Here is a 27,768-nt window from a genome sequence, read left to right as displayed (position 1 = left end):
GTCATGCACCTTTCCTGACTATCCCACGCTGATGTCAATGAAACAGCCCCTGTGATCCACCAGCACTTGCAACACCATGGAGAAGTATCCCTTTCGGTGTATGTACTTTTTAGCAAGGTGGTCTGGTGCCAAGATAGGGATATGTGTTCCGTTTATCGCCCCACTGCAGTTAGGGAACCCCATCATGGCAAAACCATCCACTACGTCCTGCACATTGCTCAGAGTCACTACCCTTCTCAGCAGAAGTCTATTGATTGCCCTGGCAACTTAGATCACAACAGACACCATAGTAGATTTACGCACTCCAAAATGACTCCCCACTGGGAAGCTGTCTGGTGTTGCAAGCTTCCACAGAGCTATCACCACTTACTTCTCAACTGTCAGAGTAGCTCTCATTTTAGTATTGCTGTGCTTCAGGGCTGGGGAAAGCTCTTCATACAGTTCCATGAAAGTGGATTCAAGTTCTGTAGCCACTGCTCGTCATCCCTTAGCTGCATAACTATGAGTTTCCATAAGTCAGTACTTGTTTCCCGGGCCCAGAAGCAATGCTCCACTGTGTCAAGATGATGCGCGACTGTTGCCACCATCTGCAAATTGCTCTGCTCCATAGCTTCCAGCACGGCTACTTGAGTGGCATCACATTCCAGCACGGCTACTTGAGTGGCTCCTGCTTTGGCTGAGAAAATGCTGCAGGATAAGGCTCAAGGGATTTGTAATGCTCACAGCAACAATGTACAGCTGAGAGGGGTCCATGCTTGCCGTGCTATGGCGTCTGCATGCATAACCCAGGCTTAGGAAAAAAAGGCACGAAAAAGGCTTGGTTTCTTTGCCATTCATTTCAGGGAGGGAGGGAGGTAAATGCTTCATGAGAGGCTAACACCATGTTCCCATAATCACCCGTGCAAATGTTTTGGTCCCATAAGGCATTGCAAGTCCAACCCAAAATTCCACTTGGCTCCATGCACCGTGGGATAGCTACCCACAGCACAGCGCTCTGTGCATCGATGCAAGTCCTGCTAGTGAGGATGCACTCCGCCGACACTATGAGCATACTGAGGACATGCACAATTCACTTGCTTAAATCAGAGGCTCCATCTCGACTTAAATAAAATCTATGTAAATTGGTAGTGTAGACGTACCCTTAGTTAGGAATCTATCCTAACCCTTGGATAGATTCAGGGGGTTGCTGCTATTTCACAGGCCTCTGTCTTTCCCTCTCCACCAATGCACCATCTAAAGTACTTTAGCTGCAGAATGTAGGGTGCCAGATACTCAGCAACACCAGCGTAAATCCAGAATGACTCCATTGACTTCAGTGGTCTTACTCTGAAAGTACACATATGTAACCGAGATTTAAAGCTGGCCATGCACTCATATATTGTGGCTGGATTTGAAATTTGAGGGTTTTCTGAGATTTGTATTTGTGAAGAACCTCCAAGTAAAGCTGTAGGAGTTGATTCATTCCAGATTTTGCCACCAGACCTGGCACCCCAGATTCAGCTTGTGCAGCTTCCATACACTGACTGCTGCAGAGTTCAGCTAGCCCTGCAGATGGCACTAGAGGTAAACGAGGGAGCAGATTTTTGCTTCAGCTTCAAAACTATGCACATAAAACAATGCAATTCCTGTTCTCCAAATTTTACCTGCTCCAAGTCTGGATTTTTCTGCATTTTAGACACATTCAATAATTATTTAATGGACATGCTAGCACAAATTATATGGTGTGATGATTTTTTTTAAATTACTTCTCAAATCCAGACATGCAAAATTTGTTTAAATAGATGTGTGTTAGCCACAGTTTGACTTAGCTCCACATGATACTTGGCACTAGCCTTCAAGTAATCAGATCAACTCCAGCAGTGTAAGCTGTTTGTTGGCTATTCAATGAGGTTCCAGTGACATCTAGTGTTACAAATGAAAACTGTGCACATCGCAGTATATGCAAGTTTAAAGTGCTAATATTGGTGCTATTGTATAACCCCGTATATATTCATACTATTATTCACCACTTGAACAAACATGGATTGAGCAATATAAATATGAATTCTCTGGGTTCACAAGATTAGTTTGTATTCTCATGTTTTTCTCCCGCCACAGGAAGTTCATTTTACAGAAACCAAATTTTTCGTGTAACTAAAGGGGAGTTCGCTATGGGGAAGCCTGAGCTTTGAACTAAGGATACAAGAAGCTCTTAGCAGTAGTAATTAATATTGTGTCAGTATTTGAAAGGAAAAACGTGATGTCCTGGGAAACTATGGGCTGGTTAGCCAGAGATCAGTCCTGGGCAAAATCATGAAAAGGCTGATATGGGGAAAAAATCAGTAAAGGATTAAAAGATGGTAGAATGATTAATGCCAAGCAACATGATTTTAAGACAAATATGACTTGGTAACCAAACTTGATTTTTTTTTTAAAATGGCATGAAAATTCTGGTTAGTATTGCCAGGCATTTGATTAGCCCTGCATGCCGTTCTGCTTTTAAAAAATGAGTAGTATACAAAATCAATGTAGCCTACATTAAATGGGTGAAACCTGGTTAACCGATAGCTCGCAAAAAGTAACTGTAAGTGGGGAATTGACATTGAATGGGTGTGTTTCTGTGGGGCGTCCACAGGGATCTGTTTTTAGTCCAATGCTATTCAATAACGTTATCAATAATCTGTAAGAAAATATACAATCCTGGCTGGTAGAATTTGTTGATGACACAAACATCAGTGCAGTGATAACTAATGGGGACAGATCAGTTATACAGACTGGCTTGGTTTGCTTGGGAAGGTGGGCTCATTTGAACAACATGCATTTGAACACAGCCAAATGCAAGGTCATACAACTAAGAACCTAGAATGTAGAGCCCACTTATAAGTTTGAGGGTTGTGGGGAGACTGTATCCTGGAAAGCAGCGACTCCGAAAAGGCTTTAGGATTCTTGGCAGATCATCAATTGAACATGAGCGCCCAGTGTAATGCTGTGGCTAAGCAGGAGACTGTGTCCTCAGAGATATAAATATGGGAATACAAAGCAGGAATAGGAAGGTGAATGGGACACTGAACTACTGAACTACTGTATCCAGTGCTAGGCCCACATTTCATAAAGGATTTTGAAAAATAGGAGGGGGTTCAGAAACGAGGTATAAGAGCGATCTGAGGTTTGGAATATGGTGAGAGACTAAAGCAGCTCAATGTATTTAGTTTATTCGAGAGCAAGTAAAGAGATGACTTGACCAGGGTCCCCTCTATTCAGCACTGGAGAGTATTGCATCCAGCTTTGGGTCCCCCACTACAGAAAGGATATTGGAGAGAATTCAGCAGAGGGCAACGAAAATGAAGTCTGTGAATCAGAACTGGATGTCTTTCTAGATGCTATGCTATAGCTATACTTACGGGTTGGATGCAGAAATTACTGGGTGAGGTTCTTTGACCTGTGTTTTGGAAAAGGTCAGACTAGAAGATCATGGTGGTCTCTTCTAGACATAAAAGCCTATGAATCTAGTTATCCTAGCTCCTTTTCACTGACCCTCCTAAGCAGAACATGCAGCCAATAAAGTTTTAGTCAGAATCAAATGATTGTACTCATGATGGTCAAGCGAGGCTTAATTTATTGCAAATAAGTTCCCTGCTCCTTGGAAGGATTGTCCAAAGGCTGATGTTGGTAAAAGAAATATTCTCAGAAACTCACCAGAATCCAGTAATCCAGGGACAGATTTTCAGCGCTTCAGTGAAGGAGTAGTCAGCACAGCTATGAGGGAGGAAGGCAAAGGAAGCTTATGGACACCTTTGCCCTGCTCCGGTCATGGAGCTCCCTGGCAGCTGGACTGGTCCACAGCATAAATTAGAGCAGTATCCATATATATGCTATAATTTATACCAGAAAGCAATAGTCCCAAGGAGCCATTTTGACAGTCAGAGACACCCACAACCATCCCCTCTGCACTGGTAGATGGGAGAGGGTGGTGTAGGAGAGATTGTATTTGCTCCACACTGTCCAAGTGTGAGAGAACTAACATATATGAGAATATAGCCTTGGTATAAACTTATAATTATTTCTGGCTCAAATGGAATTCATATTAGTGAACTTAAAAGCAAGTCTCAGTTGTGTCCTTTTACATAGTTCGAGCACATTAGCTACCTATTTTTCTTCTTGCAAAGGAAAGATATGGCAGTTGCCATCACATCTTCAAATTTATTTTAAGAAATGCTTAGAATGCATTGGAAGTGCAGGTGACAGGTTGTTTTTTGTTAGATGATCAATTATTTGTATAGACCTGCTGAGACCTCTGCCAGATACAGATACCATGAGGCATCCTCTGGTTATTTTACCCTGGAGCGGGGAGGCTAGTGTAACTTCTTCAAAAATGGCCCCATGTTTTTCTATTTTTGGTGTTCATTTTAACAACACATATTTTAAGACTTACCCACTTCAATGTGATTGGACCACATTGTTTGGCTGCAAAGCATATTTCACACCTGATTTGCCCAAGAGCTCCAAGGGAGGTGTTGCAAGGAGGAATACGCTAGAATCAGAGAAAAGGAAAGGCAGAAGACCTTGCCTTTCAGGTCACCAAGCCAGCTAAGGGAGACTGAAGTTCCAGGAGCCTGAGATTGATTACCACGGGGGAAGGGAGTCATGACATCCATACCAGCTACCAGCTTTGCCCAATCTCTTTGTAGCCAAGAACCATACTACCAGCAGCCATCACCAGGCCTTTGACTACAGCATGAGTCCAAAGACTAAGGGAACAGAAGAGTTCAAACCCATTTTTATCTGAAGTGCCTTATTTTTCCTTGTTCTATTTTTACCTTTTGTTTCTATTAACTGGAAGACACCCCAGTGTTTATTATTTTAGGATGTGATTATGTGGCTGAGGGCATTAGCCTCTGTAAGAATCTACATGGGGAGGCACAAAAGCATAATCTGCTAAATTTAAATTGCCCCAGACTCTACCTTAAGGTGGTTGAACGTGTGTGTTTTGTGAGTATCCAAAGAAACTAAACTGCCAGTTGTGAATTGAGTGAAAGTTGCAAAACTTCTGCTTTTCAAAGCCTCTAAATGATATTTGTATCTGTGTTGGGGGTGACAGCGGATGGAAACGGATTGGCCACCACTGAATGAAATATAAGTAGGAAACCTCCATTGCCCTTGAGACTGTGATCTAGATATAAACAATAATTTGGTATCAATCCTACGATATTTACCCACCTAAGAGTTGATGTCACTGCCATGGATAAAAATTCTCCAATGGTGGTTTGTAACTAAACAAACAGCTACCTCCTTGAACTTCCTGTTTTAGGATTTATACGGATTTGCTGTGTTAATCTCATACTTTGCCTAAATTGATTACTTTAAGTTGTAAGGACAGACTTACCTGCTGAGAGTTTCTCAAGAGGATCTGCCTCCACAATCTCAGCCTGGTTTTCTTGCTGGGAATTCAGCTTGGTTGCTGCAGAGCAGGAATTGGACTTGCTTTCTATCTGGCCAGCATCATGGTTCTGAGAAGATCCTGGGTTTCTGGAAAGAGGATTCCCAAGTTTGCTATAGAGCCTGTGTACCATAATGAATGCATTGTGTGCATGCAAGTGTTTTCAAATCAGTTTAACTTGACTTAATTTGGTTTAACCCCTCATGTAGACAAGCCCTTAATTGCAGTATTGGTGCTAATTTGTTAGACATGACTTTGACCTCAATTTGATTATAGTTTAACCCTCAGTTAAAGAAGCGTTTTTAGTGGCGTAACCCTTCTGCCAGATGGAGCCAGCAGCAACAAGGGCTGGGTTCAGTATATAGGGGATCCTTTTCAACAATACAACACAAAACTGGCTCGAACCCCCACCCAGTGACCTGGGACAATTACACACCACCCTCAGGCACCTCTAAGAGGCAGTCCTTCCCCTCTCACAAGCACAGAGTCTTAGTGCAGCAAAAACATTTAATAAAAGGAGGAAAATAACTCAGCATTAATTTGGGAAAACACTGCAACTAGGGTTCATAAACATAACCCATGAGCAAAAGACCCATGCCCAAGTAAGTTGGGCAGTGTCCTTTTCCCCTCAGGTTATTAAGTCCAGCAACCCAAAAGTCCCTTTAACGTGCCCGTCCCTTCTCTTTGCCCCACTCACAGTTGCTGTCCTTGGCCAGTGCAGCCCTAGAGTTCAGAGGTTCATCCACAGAGTTCACCTCCCACCCCATGTGTGAGAGGGGTAAGGAGGCACCTTACACACTCCACTGCTCAGGCACTTGCTTGTCGCCCCAACAGCCGATTGCCATGCCTCTGTGGTGCTCTGCTCTGGCCCTCTTTGCCAGCCGCCCATTCACCAAGATGTCTTCAGGGCCCCCCAAACTTAACACAGCTCTCAGTGATTTCAGCTCTTAGTGGGAGAGCCTCACTGCCAGTGCACACTGGGAAATCTCTTGCACTAGAGACACTGTCCTAAAGTAGGTCTAGTACTTAGACCTAGGTACCAGTGATTTCAGCTCTGCATCATGTAACAAGACTTTTAATTGAATCTAAATTAGCTCTTTCAGTATACCACTGAGAGAGGACAGATCAAATGATGTCCAAGACAGACTGACTCACTCACACCTACCTGCCCCCACCCTCAACTCATTGGGCTTTGGAACCCATGTCCCCTGCCTAGTGCAGGCTGTTCAATTGAGGGTGAGTCCCTCCCATCAGGGTATGCCAGGTACAGTTCTGCTGCCCTCGGTTCACACAACAAGGACAACCACCCTTTATTACTCCTGCCCCAATAACAAGGAGACTGGGGATCCAACACCAGCCACAAGTGATCATTTGGGCAAGCAATCCCATCATAGAATGTCAGGATTGGAAGGGACCTCAGGAGGTCATCTAGTCCAACCCCCTGCTCAAAGCAGGACCAATCCCCAGACAGATTTTTGCCCCAGATCCCTAAATGGCCCCTTCAAGGATTGAACCCACTACCCTGGGTTTAGCAGGCCAACACTCAAACCACTGAGCTATCCCTCCCCCCATGCTGAGCACCTAGGCAGGGTGCATGTGTCCATGCAAATGAGATCAGCTTCTGAAGTCTTTTTCCACAGCTCACCACTAGATGTCAAGGAAGAACTCATTCAGACTCTGCTTACAGTGGTTTTTGTCTTAGGGCTAGGATTTATTGATTTTATTTTTAATAACATTTATATCAAGGAGTCATTTTTCTTTCCACTAGCAATCCAGGTCGGAGCCATTGAAAATCTTTGTACATAGCAGCAGAGTAACCTAGGAGTCTAGTTAGTGTCTTTAAGTTAACCCTATGATGTTCACACAAGGATCACCCCATGCAGGATGTGTCTGGCTCCACTGGGTTTAGTTTTGCTTTGCAACATCAGAGTGGCACAAAGAAGCTGAATGATGCAGAACCTGGCTCATAAGATACTGACTGAAACTGGTAAAAGACTAAAACTGAGGAATTAAGTTAATTTAAGATGACAGTGGTCTCCAGGGGACAGTATTAGCTTCATAAAGAAGATCACAATGTCACTCTTGCTGATGGGCGTTTTGAATGCTTAGCTGCACTCAGGCACCCATGTCTGGTTGCTCCATGACCCCTTTTCTCCAGTTACAGCTATTTCAGCTGGGCTGCATCTTCAGCTGCCCTTACATGGTCTGCATGATGGAGTGATCCTCCGCATTTCCAGAATCAGGGAGCTGCAAGCATAGGTGCTGGAACTAGAGGATGCCGCCTCAGCCCCTGGCTTGAAGTGGTTTCCATTACAGACAGGCTTCACAGTTTGGTTCAACGGCTCTCAGCACCCACACTATAAAAATTGTTCCAGCACTCTAGCAGCAAGTCACTTCCTTGATCTGCTGGCGCTGACCCTATGGCTGATGCAGGGAAGAATCAGGGCCTATGGCTCCTGGCTGGAATTATCCCTGGCTCTGATTGGTCTGATTGCTGAATATGGAGAGCCGAGGGAGAACATAGCCTCTTTTTTGTAGAGAGTCCAGCTATTATTATGCTATGCTTGCCTCATCAACACGTGTAATCATTACTAATATAACACTTTGTAAACAAACTCAATCCCTCACCCCTAGCTCTGCGTGTCTGCCATTATTCTCCCCATTTCACAGCAGGGCAGTCAGAGGTACAGAAAGGTAAAGTAAATTGCCCCAGGTCCCAGAGAGTGAAACCACACCAGTGACGCCCCATATAAACCCTTAGTGCAATGATTAAACAGCCCTGCACATAGGTTGTCTGAGCTTTGGCTCAAGGATTTCTACCAGAGCGCATCTGTCATAAACAGATAGTTAAGGGTTAATGTCTCTTTTACCTGTAAAGGGTTAACAAACAGGGAACCAAACACCTGACCAGAGGACCAATCAGGAGACAAGATACTTTCAAATCTCGGTGGAGGGAAGCCTTTCTTTGTGTGTTTTGGGTTTGGCTTTGTTCTCTCTGGGTCCTGGAAGGGACTAGACGTACAACCAGGTTTCTTGCCAATCTCCCTGCTACAGTCTCTTATATATTCAGAATAGTGAGTATCTAGTAAGAAATGCGGTTATAGTCTTTTGATTGTTTTCTGTATTTGCAAATGTGTATTTGGCTGGAAGTATTTTAAATTGTATTTCTGCTGGAGGAGGCTTTTTCTCCAGTTTCTATAAGCTGACAGACCCTGTAACTTTTACTATCTAAATTGCAGAGATAACTTTTACCTTTTTCTTCCTTTTTTTAATTAAAAGTTTTGTTTTTAAGACCTGTTTAATTTTTTCCCCTTGTTGAGGCTCAAGGGAATTGAGTCTGTACTTAACAGGGAAGGGGAAGGGAGTGGAGAAGGTGGAATCCCTTTAAGATTCGTGGAGTTTGAATCACGGTAATCTTCCAGGATAACCCAGGGAGGGGAGGTCTGGGAGAGGCAACTGTGAGGAAAGGGGTTTACTTTCCTTGTGTTAAGATCCAGGGGGTCTGGGTCTTGGGGGTCCCCAGGGAAGGTTTTGGGGGGACCAGAGTGTATCAGGCACTGGAATTCCTGATTGGTGGCAGCTTATCAGATCTAAGCAGGTAATTAAGCTTAGAGGAATTCATGCTGGTACCCCAACTTTTGGACTCTAAGGTTCAGATTGGGGAAAGATACTATGACAGCATCAGTGGCAGAATTTGATCTAGGAGCTCAGACTCTGTACCTACTAGCTCACTGCCCAGCTCAAGTTCCCCATTGTAGTAGTGCCTAATCTACCGAGCCACCATATTTGCACGAAGGTACGCTCCTTGGACAGTGCCCAGACAGAACCTCAGTCTTGCCTCTAGGTGGTGTAGTGGGTGTCAAGAACAAGCTTCCAACAGCATCCTGGTCTATCTCCTGACACATCCAGCAATCCAGCCACCTTTGGGTAAATCCCATCACTGCTGATTTGGGGCGATCAGCTGTGCTGCTAATGACAGTAAGTGGAGCTTTAGTAATTCCTCCTTTGCTGTTGTGGCCAGTTAGAAGAAGTAGGCCACATATTTGCAGACTGCACGCATCTGGCAAGGACTGTCTGGCTCCTTCATGGTCTTACAACACAATGCTTTTCCCGCAGCTGCTGCAGACAGACTAACGTGTTTGATTTGATTGTCTATATAGATGCAATTGCTCTTTTTCTCTCTGTGTGCCTAATTCTCTCTTTCCTTGCCAGACTCAATAGGAATGAATGTATTGTAGACTACTCTGTGATTTACACATACAGTTCAGGACAAGGGCAGGTGATGATTTTTGTTTGCTTCTTGAAGTGGAATTGTGTGTACAGAAACCCTGCTGGGCCTGCTCCTGTTATACAACCTCTCCACCCCCCCACACACACTTTGACTTCAGTGCAACTGCACTATATGAAAACGGACTGCCAAACAGTCTCACACTTAAGCAGAGTCGCTGTTTATTCCAAGGCTAACTGCTCACATCTGCTGCTGTGACTGAATCTGCCTCAGCTTCAAGCTATTGCTCCTTTTGCAGCAGCACCAGTTTCATATAGAATTGCCTCAAAACATGCTTTGCAGAGGTGTATGTAAACATGTGGTGTTAGTTTGGATGCAGAGAGGGGCAGCTAAACAGCAGAATGAGCCTGATCTTCGGGTCTGAGTGGGAGGAGCTGAGGAACAAAATTAGGAAAACAGCATGGGCATGTGACTAGATGGTGCAAACTCCATTGTGCCTTGCCATTCCTACAGGCAGCCTCCTGGTAAAAGTGACTTCAGTGCTAATGAAAAGGGCTGGATTAGCCCCAAGCCCTTTTAAACCCAAGGACAGGTAGAAGTCAGGCACCACAAGTGCAAATTTCTCCACAGTGACTGGCCAACGTACCTCACCCCGCCTATTGCAGATGAGAGCGTGCTTCATTCTTCATGTCCACCCAATGCCTGCCTAGTCTGCTAAGAACTGGCCAAAAGAGAGTACCAACCAAGGAAGTGCAGACACCGATCCATTAGGAAGTGTAATCAGACCAATAGCATACTTCACACAGCTAACTGTCACATTTCAGCATGTATGCACAAGAACCCTTTCTCCTTTGCATGTCTGTCTATATTTTAGGCCCTACAATATGTAGCTTAGCAAATATGTATAATGCAAAATGTTGTCTGCATTTATCTAAGTGTCAGAATAGCTATTGTCACCAGACTGTGGCTAAATGGACATGGATAGGCCTTTTTAGCCCAAGAAATAGCTTGCTTAGATATTTTCTTGACATTATTGCAATGAAAACAGCCAAAATAGTCACAAGAAATAAGACGCAGTTTTACTAATCCAAGGCATTATGAGTGATACAGGTAAAGGCATTGATTTGTATCTATGTTTGGAGAGAAGAATTTCAGAGTTAGCTGTATGCCCTTGGACCCATACATTGATGTAACCCTAAGTTAGACATAACCCATGTGCAGGTAAATGTTATGCTCACAGTGCCAGTTCAGCAATACCAACTGGCACATACACAGGTATGTGTGTTTGGAACAGGGGCCTGTTTTTTTTTAAAATCTGGTCCAGGATTTTTAACCTGACAGTGTCTCTTCAAGACCTGAGCACCCCCGGGCTACAAAAAGACACCCTCCTGTCCATCTTTTATTTTTATTATTAAACTCAAACTCTTTAAAACTGTTCAACAAAATGTTATACAAATTGCCATTGGATAATAGCATTTGTGAAGCGATGCATTGCTGCTCCAGTAAAATGGCTTCAGTTAGCACAATTTGCCCATACTTCCTTAAGTCAATCATGGGACTTCCATGATGAAGAAAAAAGTTACACTGCTGCACGCGCATCAAACAGAGTTCTTAGGCTGACACAATGGTGGTTTGTTGTTTAGCATGTGTCACAATCCAGGGATACCAATATTCTGCTTAAAGCATTTGAACATTTCCATTTTCTCTTATGATATCAGTATCATCATGGGTCACATTATTCATGATTACTCACAACATTGCAATGCTTTCAAAGTAACAGGAAAACTAACATCAAAAGTAGCAGACACATTACATTTGTTGCATCATTATTGACATTCTTATTTTCAATAGATTTGTTGCCTAATATGCATGTTGATGTGCTTTAAAACTGCTGGCACGGTTATGTAGATTAACTAATGAATTAAGTCAGACAAATCATCTGGCCATTATTTAAACATTCACAATTTTGAGAAAATGTTTACAGCTGATAGCACGGATGGATATTTTAATTGCAACTTAGAAGCCAGCACAGTAACTGCCTTCCAAATACAGGTAGTAGGTTTCATGATGGGATGAGATCAGACTATCACAATATGTTTTATTCAATAAGCTGTAGTAGTAAGTATTTGCCATACATATTGCAAACCCCATTTATGAATCATGAGAGGGTTTGCAAGTTTACAAACTAACATTCATAGAGAATTTAAAACCAAAAGACTTTTCCAAGCAGAATAAAATTCTCTCACAGTTACTGGCTCTTTTTCACCCACGCATGCTTTGCACGCAGTTCATAAAGAGAAGGCTTACTGTGCATCGATGCATACCAGCCGATCGATGAGACATTGCCAGATAAATTGTGGGATGAGATACAAGATACAATGGACAATACATGATTTCTTAAAGAAAGTTACTCTGTCACCATTTGAATTTACAACTAGAACTGTTCAATAAGAGGGAATGGCTTCAGATACTTTCTACAGTATATGTGAAGATACAGCTGCCAGATGAGCTAATCCTGCTATTTTAGGTATCAGTAACAGTAATTGGAACTGAAGTATCACCCAGGGTGGAAACATTATCATGCTGTCATAGGGCCCAATCCTGCACCACTAAAATCAAATTTTACCATTGACTTCAGTGGGAGCAAAATTAGGGCCATAATGTTCTGTGGCCACCCTACACAAACAGAATCCATGGTTAATGGCAGTAGCAGAACCCAGGGCATTTGGCTCCCAAAAAGAGAAGCTAAAGCATCATTGCCATTAACTCAGAATCCAATTCAGCAACATGCAATCATGAATGATCCCAGTGGAAGTCAACAGGACCTCTCACACGCTTAGGTGCTTAAAGTTGTGTGTGTTGCTGAATCGAGGCCAAACTCAGCAGAAGGTACTTATAAACATTAGAACAGTCTGGACAATAGTACACTCTAGTACAGCAGTGACTCTGTACACGGATTAACAAATCAACACACTATAGTTTTGTCTCCAGCTAACAAGAAGATAACTTGCATCATTATTATAGCAGTTCTGAAAGTTTATACCAACAAAAACATCAAGGGCCAAACTCATCACTGATGTAATTCTTCTTAACTCAATGGCGTTACCCAAGAAATTAATTGTCTTTAGGTATTGTGGTGTGGCCTCAGGTACTGTGCTTACAGTAGTCTGAAAACAGTGGGTGGTTATCAAAGCTATTGGTCTAAGATTATGATAAGACATTGCCTAAAATGCACCCCCCCCCATGAACTGGCTTGATTTAGTGTTTTTTCCCAGTCTATGGGCCCTTGTGACACCTCCCGCTCCTCCCACAAACACACACACTCCGGATGTATGTAACTGACAATTTTAATAAATAATCTTATTTTTGTATGTAGTCTTGTAGCCGCATTGGTCCCAGAATATTAGAGACACGATGGGTGAGGCTGAAATGAAGGAGAGATCTGTGTAAACTTGTCTATCTCACCAACAGAAGATGGTTCAAAAGAAGACATTACTCACCTATCTTGTCTCTCTAGTAATCTTATTTGTGTACTGCAACTTTAAATTTGTAGGAGTCCACAGGCTGCATCTGCCATTTTGTGAGCAGAGTTGATACAGCATGTTACAGAAAATAGACACTGTCTGTCACTCTAAGTCACTTTTTTCCTTTTTTATTTGGCTGTTTTCTCTTAAAATGAAATTACTAATTCAGACTGAGAATTTGTAGTTGCACTTTGTGTAAATAAATTGTCCTTGCATTAAATCTAAACTTCTGTACCTAAACTAGGATTGCAAGAAAAATGAAGAGGCAATAAGATACAATTTCTGATTTATTCCACCTTTGATTTACTACGTACTTATCAAGATAATAGCTAGATGGAGGAGACATAGTACAACTGGACTGTGCTACCCTCACAGCATCTCACCCCCGTTGCAAGGCACAGCACACAGGTGGGAGTTGCCATGTCCTACATCTTTTGTAGGAACAAACTCATTGGTGGTGTTTGGTGTAAGGTAACCAGAAAAGCTGAGCAAGCCTCCAGTCCTGCCTGCACTAAAACTTTCCTCACTTGACAAGCACTGCTGATTTCAATGGGGCTACTCACATAAATCAAGCCCAGCACTTGTGTAAGCGTATGCCAGGACATGTTACAGGGGTGTCCTCAACGGTGGTGCAAGCACAGCATCGCACAGGTATCAATCAGATCTATGTCTACATCAGCAATATGTCTGTGGATCAATAGGCTTTATAAAATATAGGGCTATAGAAACAATTGATACCATATATTTTGCATATTATAAAAAGTTTCTACTTACCTAATATTTAAAATATATTTTCAGTGCTGGCAGCATATTTGTAATATAGTCTCTGATATAATAAAAATATAGGTGTTTCCTATATAGGAGGCCTATGGCAATTCTGGACTATGTTAAGTTGTTCTCTTTTTCCTTCTTGGTTCCTTTGCCGTTAGCTGCCTGCCTGTCACAACTGCTTTCTGCTGTACAAGTGCAATCAGCCTTTCTGGTGCCCTCTGTGAACCTGTGCGGAGACAGTTACTTGATCTGGGCCTTATTCTGAACTGCTGAGTACTAAGATCTAATTTGCCTGTCTGCATTTGGCCAAACATATTCCCTTACTTTCGCAGCCAAGAAGGGTCTCAGAAGAAAAATGTAAAAGTTCAAATAAATCCAAACATTGGGAAATACCTTGCTTTAAAACAATGTAAAACTACAAATGATGTATTTATTAAGGGTGTTTCAAACCATACAGAAAGGACCATGGTCCATTGAAGCTGTTCTGGTGGGAGATGCATACTGTATGCTAGAGGTCCACTTTGTAGCTAGGAACACTGGTGGGCATTTAATGGTAAAAGCATGCCCCCCACAGTTCCAGCCCATTAAAACCATCTTATCCTACAGGAACTCAATGTTACTCAATGGGATTCATTCTATAGTGTAGAAATTGTATATGGAAAAGTGTATTCTGCTCTTCTAATGTATATTGGCTTGATGCTCCTCTGGCTGGTGTATATTAGAAGCAACTCCATGACATTCAATGGAGTAACACCAGTGTATGTGAGAGAAAAATCAGGAATGTTGAGTAAAGTGGGATATATGGTTTTTAAAAGAACTGGACCCTCCATTTAACATAGTAAATAAATCTGGTGTTAGTTTTCAAAATCTAAACATAGATGACTCGCTACATTAGGTTTCTGCCAAAACAAAATAAAGAGGACATTTATACAACACATTTTTCTATGATGGAATGGACTGAGCTTCCACTCACAATAGATGGCTTAGCAAGCTATTGACATGGTGCTACCAGATGTAATCAAATTTGCTAGATTAAAAGCAGCAGAATTTGTGACTAGCAAACAGAATGTTGTATATTATTCATTAAACTTCAAGCAGCAGGTCTTACTCATCAGGTTTTATTAAAATATTAGCATGCTTCCAAAATGAAATAACTTCCAGTTAGTGTCTCTTGGGGAGGAGAGATGGGAGTTTGTTGCATTTGGAAACGAAGCTCGGTTGGAGATGCCTTACACAATCCTTGTTCACGCAACATAGCTGAGTTGTAAAAAGCCTTCGTCCAGAAAGAAGGTTTTCATTACATACAAAGTCTCTGGTTCCTATGCTGCATTCCAGATGCTGTTACATCACATTCTCAAAGAGCTGTAAGGATCTCATAATATTGTCATCCTGGAAGCAATGAGAAAAACATACGCTTACGAGTGGTACGGAAAAGCTGTATTCTTAAAGCTTTCTATGGCACTTTGCAGCACAGCCAGTACCAAATATTCATTGCTGCAAGATGTGGTGGCTATATTTTTGTAGCACCACTCATCCTAGGTGATCCTGAAATGCTTACAAGCTTAGGCCCTGATTCAGCACAGTACTTGGGCACATCAGGCAGCATACAGTGGGTGTCTGTAGGACTTATGCATATGCTTGAAGTTAAACACAGGTTTAAATTCTTTGCTGAATAATGAGAGCCTGAAGCATACGCTTCAGTTCTTTACTGAAGTGGGGCCTGTTCTTAGCATCATGTGGGCAGACTTTGCAGCCTGCATGGAGCCCCATTGACTTTGAACACTTACACATGTGCTTAACTTTACACACCTGAACTGTCCAATTGAAGTCATAGGCCTTAAACTGATGTGCAAACTGTACCCAGGGATTACTTGATTCACCACTAAAATGCAGCCACTTCCTGACTGAAATACATGAAATCTCAAGCGCCATTGATTTCCACCTCCTGAATCCAAATGACAAAATTAGGGTTATACATGGGGCAAACCTGATTTAAAACATTTCTCATCAGGCAAATTTACTATGGAGATTGACGTTTGATGTACCCAAAGCTGAGTCAATTTATAGAGCTTTTTATTTCCACCCACCTGTCTCTTTAAATCTGTGACTTTGGTCTGATCTATGATGCACTGTGAACTAGCTGAGTTGCAGTGCAAGATATCAGTGATCTTAGCCTTAGTGGCAGCCATTTAAGAAGGCTATTATCAATGACCACGGAAAGGTCTGTGAGGAGGTAGTAGAGCAGACTCAGTCCCTTCCCTCTTTCCCCTCTTCTGCAACAGAGGAATTTTTGCTTCTCAAACAGACTCCTTTCTCTGCTACCTCATCACCAAGTCCTTTCCTTGAATGGCAGGGGAAGGGGGCAGGCTGAACAGAGGTTGACACCTTGTTCTCCGTGGACCAAGGAATAGCCCCTGCACTCTACCACAGTTAAGTCAAATACTATCATACTATCAGATTATCAATGTTTAGACAAGGGAAGCGGGTTTTACTAGTCAATGGTAATGTGACATATATTTAGTCTTCAACTGAATTGCCATGATAAAGCAAAGAGTCTAGTTTTCTCTCTGCTGCCTTTAGAAGGCATGTTCTTCATTTGTTCTTCTTTCAGATTAGGTCAGATTTACAAAAGAGAGGCTGTATATTTTGAAAAAAGAAAACCATATTTTACTGTTAAATTAAAAACAGTTATAACACTATGCAATTTGAATGACTGATGTTATCACTGTGTAACGCCTAGACACACCAAGATTGGGGTCTCAATGTGAGAGGTGCTGTACAGACACAAAGTAGAAGACAGTCCCTGCCTCAAAGAGCCTAAAATCTAAACAGGCAACATCCACACAGGATGGTTGGAAGGAAATACCTTCCTCATTTTACAGATGGGGAACAGACACACTCCAATTAAATGACTTGCCCACAGTCACAAAGGAAATCTGTGGCTGAGGTGGGAACTGAGTGCAGATCTCCCAAATCCTAGTTCAGCGATTTGCCCACAAAAACATCTTTCCTCTTTGAATGATATGATGCCTGAGACTGGGCAATTGCTGCAATGGGCACAGTCACAAACACTCATGGAATCATTCATGCCTATACAGATATTGCAATATAAAACCTAGAGAAATCACCCACTGTTAATGAACACGGGACAGACTCAATAAAAATTCCACATGGTCTCTGTAGCACGACCCTTTGCATCCGCAGAATAGAATTCCTATTGAATCTGGTCCAAGCAGTTCCAGTAGTCCAGGTATGGCCAACCTGTGGCTCCAGAGCGGCTCTTCAGAAGTTAATATACAGGTCCTTGCATAGGTGCTGACTCTGGGGCTGGAGCTACAGATGCTAACTTTCCAATGTGCTGGGGGGTGCTCACTGCTCAATCCCCTGCTCTGCCCCCAGACCCTGCCCCCACTCCACCCCTTCCCCCAAGGCCCCTGCCCTTTCCCCCGAGCCTGCCATGCCCTCACTCCTCCCCCTCCCCCACAGAGCCTCCTGCACATGCAAAACAGCTGATTGCAGCAGGCAGGAGGTGCTGGGGGCTGGAGGGCGGGAGCTAATGGAGGGCTGCTGACGTATTACTGTGTTTTTTGGCAATGTTCATTGGTAAATTCTGGCTCCTTCTCAGGCTCAGGTTGGCCACCCCTGCTTTAGTCCCATGTAAAGGCTAACTTTGTTTCTCCCATCTGATTTCTCACCAGCAAACATCCATGTATGCATCTTCACTGGACTCAGCACAGCCAGAGAGAGCAGTCACTCAGTGTTACCCAACCAGAGGATGATCGCTTATCACTTTTCCATTTACAGCATTTCAAAATCAAGTGTGCAAGGGGTGATAGTCTTCAAAACCCAATATCTAAAGGTCCAGCAGATGCCAAACATTCTTGTCCCAATTTTTATCCATCGTTTACATCTGTGCAGTCTGGTTTGGTAGTGATTTGCCCTCACTTTGCACAGGTATAAATGGCTACACAAGGTACAATTCAGTGGAGAATCAGGGCCCCTGTTTTTAGGGCAACTGCTGCTCTAATTCCCCAAAACAGAGCCTATCATAGGAACATAAACATTGCCAGACTGGATCAGGCCTAAGGTCCACCTAGTTCAGGATCTAGTCCATCCAGTCTCCAACAGTGGATAGACCCATATGATTCATAGGAAGGCGTAAGAACCCCACAAGCAGGCATATAATCTGGGATAATCTCTCCCCCCACATACGTGACCTCTAATAGTTAGAGATGGGTTTAAAGCTTGAAGAACAATGCTTCATAGCCCTGCCAAAATTTCTATTAACACTGATTTTAACTCTGAATATTCTTGATAGCCATATAAATATCTAATCCCCTTTTGAATCTTATTAAATTCCTGGTGTTAATGACTTCCTGTGGCACTGAATTCCACAGTTTAATTACAAATCATGTGAAAATGTATTTCCTTTTATTGGTTTTGAATTTCCACCTTTTAATTTATTTTAATGTTCCTTGCTCATGTCTGATGAGTCAGGGACAACAGAAGCTCCCAATCTATCTTCTCTAGACTAGTCATCATTTTATACACCTTTATTGTGCCCTCTCTTATTTGTCTCCTTTTTAAGGTAAGCAACCCCAATCCTTTCAATCTCTCGCATGGAGAGTTTTTCCAGGCTTATGACCATTCTTGATGCTCTTTTCTGAACCTTCTGCAATTCTGAAGTGTCCTTTTTGAGATGGGGTGACCCGTACAGCACACAGGATTCCAGGGGACGCTGCACATTGGTTTATATAAAAGGCATCCATTTTGGTATTATTCTCTAGCCCATTCATTATGCATCCTAACATCATTTTGGGATTTTGACCACAGCTGACACTGAACACAGGATTTAATTGAACTTTCTTCACTGAGCCCAGGTCCCTTTCCTGAGTTGTTACACCTTATAATAAATTAACTACAAGAGTAGTTTATTTTTTCCCCTTCCAATGTGCCTTATTTTGCATTTGTCAGCATTAAATTTCATCTACCATCATGCTGTCCACTGACTAGCCTGTTTAGGTCTCTAAAATTCTTCATAGTCTTCTCTGGTCCTGATTAACCCTAATAAATTTGTATCATCTGCAAATTTTGCTACCTCAGTACTCAAGCCCCCTCCCCAGTTAATTAATAAATACTAAGCTACATGGGCCCTAGTACGAATCTTGAGGCACCCTGCTGTTAACCGTTTTGTCATGATAAAAACTGACCATTTAATTCTAGTCCTTGCTTTCTGACTCCTACTCAGTTTTTAATCCAAGAAAATATTTCACCTCTTACACCTTTTCAAAGGCTTTTTGAAGTCTAAATAAATTATGTTATCTGGTTGTCCTTTCTGCATCCATGTTAATGACACATTCAAAGAATTCTAAGAAATTACTGAAACATTATTTTCCTGTGCTGAATCCACGCTGGTTAGACCATATCCAATCATGAACTATCAAATGTGTTGTTACTCTATTTGCAATGTTTGATTCAGCCAGTATGCCCAATACAGATGTATAATTTACAAGTCTATAATTCCCCAGATCATCCCATGAACCTTTTTTTAAATATGCAAAAACATTTGCTACCTCCCAATACTCAGAAACAGTAGCTATTATTAATGAGCGATTATATTTTTTTGTTAGCAGCTCAGGTGCTTCATACTTCAACTCCTTCAGAACTCTTGGGTGTCTACCATCTGGGCCTGGCAGCTTACCATATTTTAAATCAATTAACAATTTACTCCAGCACAAATTCAGCTGTCACCTCTATCTCTGAGTGTACCTCATCTTTGTTACCAGGAAAGATCAGGTCCAGTGCAGGACTCTCACCGTCATTCTGGGTGTTGAAAACTGATGCAGAGAAATCATTTAGGTTCCCATTAATGTTTTTTCTCAGCAATGTCCCTAATTGCTCTCTTTAACTCTTTGCAATCCAGGGGACCCTTAGATTTTTACCACAGGCTTCCTGCTTCTGATGTACTCAAAGAATCTCTTGTTGTCATCGCATGCTCACAGGTTCATTTAGATTTCCCCCCACAGTCACCAGAGGAACTGTTTGAGGTCTAATACAATCCAGTTTTTTGCCACCCCATTTTTGGATTGTCTCTGCTGGATCCATTTCCCATCAGCTGCAGATCAATTTTATGGAAGCCTCCAACAATCCCAAACACTGACTGGATGAAACAAAGAGCTATCTCAAACCCAGTCTTCCACAGGTAGCAGATTAGACGCCAACATAATCCCACTCTTTCCCTACCACACACATTTATACTTCTGCACCAGCCCAAAATGAGCATAGGAGTAAACTCCAGCTACTGATGTGACTCAATGTAGTAGGGGATGGTGCAGTGCAGTACATGGCATGGGACGCATTCTGACAGCAAGGTATTCAAGCACTGAACAGAAACCACAGTTCAGATTCAGAGCATTTAAAAAATATCTCAGAGGAAAGTGAAACAGTTTAAATGTCTTATATCATGATTATACACATTCAGCCTCAAGGCAAACCTACTAACCACAAGACAAGACAACATAACCAGTAAAAAAAATTAATATTCCACTGGTACCAAAAATGGGAAACAAAACAACAGATAAAAAAAAATTAAGGAAGGGACCAAAACCCAAGCAAAGAAACCGAAGATGTCAAGAATAAAGCAACCAAACTGACAAGACATTGCATTAGTCATCTAATAATGAGGGATGAGTTGCACACTCCTGAGCAGAGCTGGATGAAATTTTTCATGGGAAACTTTTTTCACCAAAAAAATGCAGATTTGGGTGACCAAAACTGCTCAACTGCTTTGGTTGAAAACTCCCTTTCCCCTCCTTACCCCACCCCCCACAAAAAATACCTGAAACAAACTGAAACGTTTTGATTAGAGAACAAGAATTAGTTTCTAGGGAAAGCTTGATGGTTGGTAAATGATAATTAGTGCTGTTTTAAACTCTATAAAAGGCAAAAGCTTTTTTTGCACTGCTTAAGTACTGGAAACATCCCTGACCAAACAGTCAGACAGTTAATTGGAGTCCAAGAAAACAGACGTTGGGCTAATTACATGTTCATACAGATGCTGGTCTTTGTGTAGGTGCTAAAAATAACAGTAAATAATTACCACAGCCAGTTTAATTTATGGAATTTGCCAAAGATGTTCATTTTGGAAAAATCATCATTTTGATTACAGCACTTGTTTTTAACATTTGACCTTAAACATCAATGAGTTTTATGAGTCAGTGTTGTAACTGAAAGGTTCCTAGGCAGATTTTATGATTTTGGACAGCTCAGACATTGTGGTAGTCCCTGTTAATGTTATCCAGAAAAAAAAAAAATTTGCGTATTTTTCTGTATTTGAGAGGCTGACAGTGTCTCTCTACGTAAGTTAAAGGCTCTGGGAGCTTCCCTAAGAATTGTGTACAGTAACAGCGAATCAGGAATTCACTTGGGAAAATAAAAGCACTGGCCATCAGCACTGGAAATGAACAGACTGTATTCAGTGACCAGTTTGCACCAAATCCATGTAGGTAGCAAGCACTCTGATCTTTAGGGAGATTCACAGATCAGAACCCAGAGCTGAATTTTGCAGCTGGCTTGAACATCTAATAGAATGAAACCTGGGATCCTGAGCACCCAGAGACTTGGAGTGGATTGAAATCCAGAGCAGATATGAACATTGTAGCATGAGACCATCTTCTCTGCTTTCATGGCAGCAATAAGAATGTCCTTACCTCCTGACATGATTCAATAAACTCATCTAGAGTTACAACACCATCTTTGTTTTTATCCATTTTCTGCAAAACAAAACAAAGAAATATGTTTAGTTCTCATAACTCTGATATATTTTTGCATATGTAGCATGTCGTTTTGTAACTTGGATAAAACTACAGTATCTTCCAAACTTAGACAGAGGCTACCACTGAAATTCGGAATGACTGAGTGTCATTGCTCAGGTTTTGCTGGTAGCTAAGTGTCAAGAGAAATGCATTAGAAATCAACTAAGTACCTGGAAGAAAACTTCTACGTGCAGTCTTGGAGCATCTTGCTTGAGAACAGGATATGTGTACTTGCCCATCATATCATAAATTGCCTTTACTATATCCATCATTTCCTGGAGTAGTGACATGCAAACATACAACAGGGAAATTAATACAAACAAGCCATACATTATTTTCTTTTACTGAATAAGGCCCAGTTCTTCGCTCTCTTCCTAATGTTAAGGAAGGCCTTGTCATAAACAGATAGCTAAGGGTTAATGTTCTTTTACCTGTAAAGGGTTAACACAGGGAACCAAACACCTGACCAGAGGACCAATCAGGAAACAAGACATTTTCAAATCTGGGTGGAGGGAAGTTTTGGGTGTAAGTTCTTTGTTCTTTGTCTTGGTTCGGTGACCCTCTTGGCTCTGAGAGTGATTTTTCTATCTCCAGGCTTTCTAAGCTTCTGTTTCCAAGTTGTAAGTACAAGGATAGTAAGACAATAGCTTTATATTGGTTTTTTTGTATTTACATGTGTGTAGTTGCTGGAATGTGTTAAATTGTATTCTTTTTGGATAAGGCTGTTTATTTATTTTTTTCCTTTAAGCAATTGACCCTGTATATTGTCACCTTAATACAGAGACTTTTTTTAATATCTTTTTCTTTCTTTTTTATATAAAGCTTTCTTTTTAAGACCTGTTGGAGTTTTTCTTTAGTGGGGACTCCAGGGAATTGAGTCTGTAGCTCACCAGGGGATTGGTGGGAGGAAGAAGTCAGGGGGAAAAATCTCTTTGTGTTAGATTTACTAAGCCTGACTTTGCATATCCTTTGGGTGAGGGGAGAGAGAGATTTGATCTCTCGGTACTTGTGTTTCAAGGACTTGAAGCAGGGAATCTGCTAGGGTCGTCCAGGGAGGGGAGCCTGGGAGGAAGTAACAAGGAAACAAGGGGTGGGGGTTATTTCCCTTTGTTGTAAGACTCAAGGCATCTGAGTCTGGGGGTCCCCCAGGGAAGGTTTTGGGGAGACCACAGTGAGCTAGGCACTGTATAATTCCTGGCTGGTGGCAGCACTATCAGATCTAAGATGGTAATTAAGCTTAGGGGAATTCATGCTAGTACCCATATTTTGGACACTAAGGTCCAGATTTGGGAATTATACTTGACATGGTGGCAGAGGTGGGATAGACAAGAATCCAGAAGCCAGTAGGAATATTATTTTCTTTTTCTCTGCTAGGGCTTTCATGCAGAGAGAAAGGGTGGTTTTAAACAGAGCCAGAGAGAATTTTTTTTCTGCTCTCTCTTGCAGTTTTTGGCTTGCATATTAAGCAAGGAACCATTAAGGATTGACAAAGGGTCTTTTGTTAGACAATAGCACTCCGATTAAAAGTCAAGTACCCAGCACAATACACATGCAAATAAAGTGGTTTTTCTGGTTTACTTTACATTTAAAAGATTAGCTAGAGAAAAAAAAAGGCACTGTTGCTAGGCAGACCCCAGGAGGCAACAGAGAACCTGCATATCAGGCAGTAAACACCAGAGGGCGCCTCAGCACAAGAAAGCAGGAACCATGAGTTCCAAGGAAAGCCTGAGACACAAGCGAGCACGGCAACAAGCCATGGACAAAAAAAATAAATAAACAGCCTTATCCAATAAGAATACAATTTAACACATTCCAGCAACTACACACATGTAAATACAAAAAAACCAATATAAAGCTATTGTCTTACTATCCTTGTACTTACAACTTGGAAACAGAAGCTTAGAAAGCCTGGAGATAGAAAAATCACTCTCAGAGCCAAGAAGGTCACCGAACCAAGACAAAGAACAAAGAACTTACACCCAAAACTTCCCTCCACCCAGATTTGAAAAAGTCTTGTTTCCTGATTGGTCCTCTGGTCAGGTGTTTGGTTCCCTGTGTTAACCCTTTACAGGTAAAAGAACATTAACCCTTAGCTATCTGTTTATGACAGGCCTAGACCTAGGTCTCACTCTCGGCATTTGTACCATAGTTCCAGATACCACAAGCCTCTATTGGTATACACACAGATGTCATCATACACATGCTAGTCTACAAATGGGTCTCTCTTGCTCTGCTATCACCTGTCAATCATACTGCAAAAGCTCCTGTGAGGCCACTATAATTTCCCCAATTTCATCCAGTGATTGGGAAGATTCAACTCTGGCATTATCCACAGAGACTGATCAGAATTGGCCCCACAATAGAACTTGTGGTCTCCTGACTTATTAATCATGTCTATTACAGTGGTGACTAAGGACCAACCAAGAATGGTGCTCCATTGTGCTAGGAACTGTACAGACACAAAATAGTAGTCAGCCCTGTCCCAAAAATCTTACAGTCTTACTCTATCTTTCTCAGTTGTCTCAATGCACTTATTATTGCTAAGCATTTGTGTTAAACCACAGATGAACACAGTGTGTTAGAGAATATAGACGAAGACATAATTCCTATCGCGAAGAGCTAAAACTGATCACAGATCAGCCAAAACACTTGACGACAGCACACTAAAAGGAGGGTGGGCAGAGACTGTCAGTGAGGACACTACAAAGAGTAAGAAATTAGTTACTGGAAGACTTTCAGAACCTAGTGTCAAATATGGGCCTTCCTGAAATCTTTTGGATGCTCGGATTTGGTCTTACTTGCATATACGCTTTTATACAACATTTAGACACATTAAGGTGAACATATTTCAAAGTAGGGCTTCCAGCAGGCAAAAGGAGCAGAGACTACATGTTCAGCAATATTATACACTCTTGGACAGCAGATCTGGTATCTGACAGTGGCAATTTTGGCAGGATACCTGTGTTAAACCACAGTTTTTCAGTGGCATGATCATTAACTTGCATTTAGCTGCCAGAGCCATGCATAAGGAAGGGAAGATTAACATGCCATCAGGAGGACACTGGGCAGGTGCACAGGCCTTCTCTTAGGACTGGTACCAAATGAATTAACTAATTGCTCATCTGTTCTGCAGGTTGAAGCTGGGGTTAATGAGGCGGCCAAGTGGCTGAAGGCACAATGGGAAGCTCAGAGTTAAATTAGAGCATTTTATATAAACAGTACTTTGGCAGTCAGAGAGGGGACAGCTTTAAATGAGGCAATTTGCTGCAACTGGCAGCTGAAGAACTGGCGGTGGTAGAATCTGAGCTAGGCCCTTGTTTTTTTGCTTTTCTGTTTGAATACTTGTATCTGTGACTATGTATCTCATAATGCTTTATGGGAATATGACATAACTGGAATATGTTTTATGCTACATGTGCCATGTAACATATCTCTATAAGGGTTGTGGTCTACTGAATCTATCATCCTATTTGTACACATATATCATTTTTGTACTTGAAATTATGAATATTGGCTGTATACTTGCTTGATTTCTAAGTAAGCATTGTAAGGCATTTGGTCAGCTTCTTTAGAAAGGAATCTGCAAAGTTAAGTGCCCAGTCAAGAAGCACTTAAGGAACAATGGATCCTGGAATGCTCCAATCCACATAAGAAGTCTACTTGAGGACATTCAAGGTAACATGTGAACAATGATTGCTACCTGTAGTTCTGAGTCATGCATGGACATGTGGCTTGCCCATGTGACTGCAAAACTCCATCTTGGAGCTGGACTTTGCACAGGAGAGAGGAGAAGGTCTCCACTTACAAAAGAAAGTCTATTTAAACCTGTGGGATACCCCTCCAATTTATCTCCAGCTGGTTAAAGAGAGAGCCTCTCCACCTCCAAAGATACCTGAATGAAACTGAAACAAAGGACAATACCTACAGAGGGTGTGAGTGATTGCTGGACCCAGACTAGCAGGAGACTAGTCTGTAAAAGGAATCTTACTGGAACTATTGAGGTGTTATTTGTATTGCGTATCTTAGACATAGACTTGCGTGTTCTAGTTTATTTTACTTGGTAATTCACTTTATTCTGTCTGTTACTATTTTGAATCACTTAAATCCTACTTTCTGTATTTAATAAAATCACTTTTTACTTGTTAATTAACCCAGAGTATGTATTAATACTGGAGGCGACGGGATGGGGGGATGGGACGGACAGCTGTGAATATCTCTCTATCAGTGTTGTAGAGGGTGAACAATTTGTGAGTTTACCCTGTATGGGCGTTTTACAGGATAAAACGGATTTATTTGGGTTTAGACCCCACTGGGAGTTGGGCATCTGAGTGTTAAAGATAAGAATAATTCTGTTAGTTGCTTTTAGTTTAGCCTATAACTGTTAGGGGATGTTGTTCAGACCTGGATCTGGGTTTACAGCAGGCTAGTGAGTCTGGCTCAAACCAGGCAGGGCACTGAAGTCCTAAGCTGACAGGGCAGGGAAGGCAGGGGCAGAAGTAGTCTTGGCATATCAGTTGGCAGCTCCCAAGAGGGTTTCTGTGATCTAACCCATCATAGTATCTTTCTGTTACAGCCCACATTCCCAAAGCCTGAGAATAAAGTATTTGGATGAAGCTCTTTTGGGCTGGGCAAAGGATTTGTCTTTGTTTCTGTACCACTATCAAATGTGACAAATCTTCTGTAATAAAGACTTGATTAAAGGGAAAGTACAGGTTACTTTGAAGAAAATGATCAAGATTAAGCTCAGGATAATCTTCTTTATCTATAACATGGATGTGCAAAGGCAAAAGTAGTCAAAAAATGAGGAGAGTGTTGGGTTGCTACTCGACTACAAAACCTTCCAAACCAAACTAACACTTGGAAAGAAGAAAAGGGCTGGAAGGAGGACTTTTGTTTTGAAGTAGATGCAACCACTTCCAACTAGTTTGGGCTCAATCATTCTACTCTGTGTTTGATCATTCTACTCTGAAAATGAGATTGTGCAAACAGCGTGTAGACGCATGCCATCCCATCCCATTTGTTTTGGTCTTCGTATCTATAAATCCAACCATGCTGCAGTAAAGCCATTATGTTATTTGCTTGCTTAACTTTCATTGACAGAGATGTGTAGATATAATTTAAACTGTCTTATTTTGGTGATGGGGAAACAAAGAATAATTTGACAAGGGCCCTCACCTTGGTGTGAACAGACATGAATAACTAGTTCATTTTCTAGCTTTTGTCATTAGTATTAGGAAGAAATTAGAAAACACAGAAATTATCATTGGCACTTTAATAACTGGATAATTCTGCTATGGAGCTGTCAGCTGATGTTCCTTGTACCCACCAAAGTATTGCTTTTTCTCCCTGTGTTTTAATCACATGGCCCTGTTTACTGAATAACTTAATAAAAGGAGAGATCAAACTTTCAACAAGACCTTTTCCATATGTAAATGCAACACAGGTAGGGTTGATAACAAGGGAGAGGTTGGAGAAAAGGGGGCTTATAGTATTTTTTTTTAAATCTCAGATTCTCAAGACTTCTTAGGGGTAGGATCCTGGCTAAATGGCATTAGTCTTTAAAGTAGTTAAATGCTCAAGTCCTCATTGAAAGTCAATGGGAGTTGGGTGCCTATTGGCTCCTTTGAAAATCCCAGACTAAATATACTGTAATGTTAATCTATGCACTCAGTCTGCCTGCACCACACTGGACAAGTTTTCCAACACAGTTGTTACTGGCACTGTTTCCTTGGCCAACGGAGGACGGGGATTGTGGGGGTTTGTTCTCACTTGGGCTCCCAAGAACTGCGCTACTCTTAACTACACTACTGACTAACTCCATCCCATTACATGACACTTGTATCATGCTAGAACTATTTGAAAACATGCTGGTGTCACTGGCGGGTTCTTTGATTACTCCCAACGAGTATCTCACATCACTAACCTCTTCCCTCCGATACAGTCTACGAGCCAGGTTTGTATCTCCCCTTTGCAGTTCCCTAGTGCCAAAGATTTGAAATCCAAGGATGTCAAAGT

The 27,768-nt window shown here is 41.8% G+C and overlaps 2 protein-coding genes across 8 annotated transcripts in view; both read right to left on the bottom strand.

Moving 5' to 3' along the window:
- GABRP (gamma-aminobutyric acid type A receptor subunit pi) overlaps positions 1-5,549 on the bottom strand; it is an 84,632-nt gene extending 79,083 nt beyond the window's left edge. Inside the window, exon 1 of the mRNA XM_050962234.1 lies at positions 5,363-5,549. Coding sequence (XP_050818191.1) covers positions 5,363-5,549 — 187 coding nt within the window. The remainder of the gene's footprint in view (positions 1-5,362) is intronic.
- Positions 5,550-14,349: 8,800 nt separating this feature from the next.
- KCNIP1 (potassium voltage-gated channel interacting protein 1) overlaps positions 14,350-27,768 on the bottom strand; it is a 561,481-nt gene continuing 548,062 nt past the window's right edge. For 6 of the 7 annotated variants that reach the window (XM_050962844.1, XM_050962840.1, XM_050962841.1 and 3 more), the window contains 3 exons: positions 21,924-22,028; positions 21,649-21,711; positions 14,350-15,328 (listed from right to left, as the gene is read on the bottom strand). In XM_050962844.1, the coding sequence (XP_050818801.1) occupies positions 15,281-15,328; positions 21,649-21,711; positions 21,924-22,028 (216 nt within the window). In that variant the 3' untranslated portion in view covers positions 14,350-15,280. The remainder of the gene's footprint in view (positions 15,329-21,648; positions 21,712-21,923; positions 22,029-27,768) is intronic. The other variant, XM_050962843.1, reaches the window with a different exon arrangement.

This window comes from Gopherus flavomarginatus, chromosome 7 (genome assembly GCF_025201925.1).
Source record: "Gopherus flavomarginatus isolate rGopFla2 chromosome 7, rGopFla2.mat.asm, whole genome shotgun sequence".
NCBI classification, from domain to species: Eukaryota; Metazoa; Chordata; order Testudines; family Testudinidae; genus Gopherus; species Gopherus flavomarginatus.
This window is presented reverse-complemented; position numbering and strand designations above follow the sequence as displayed.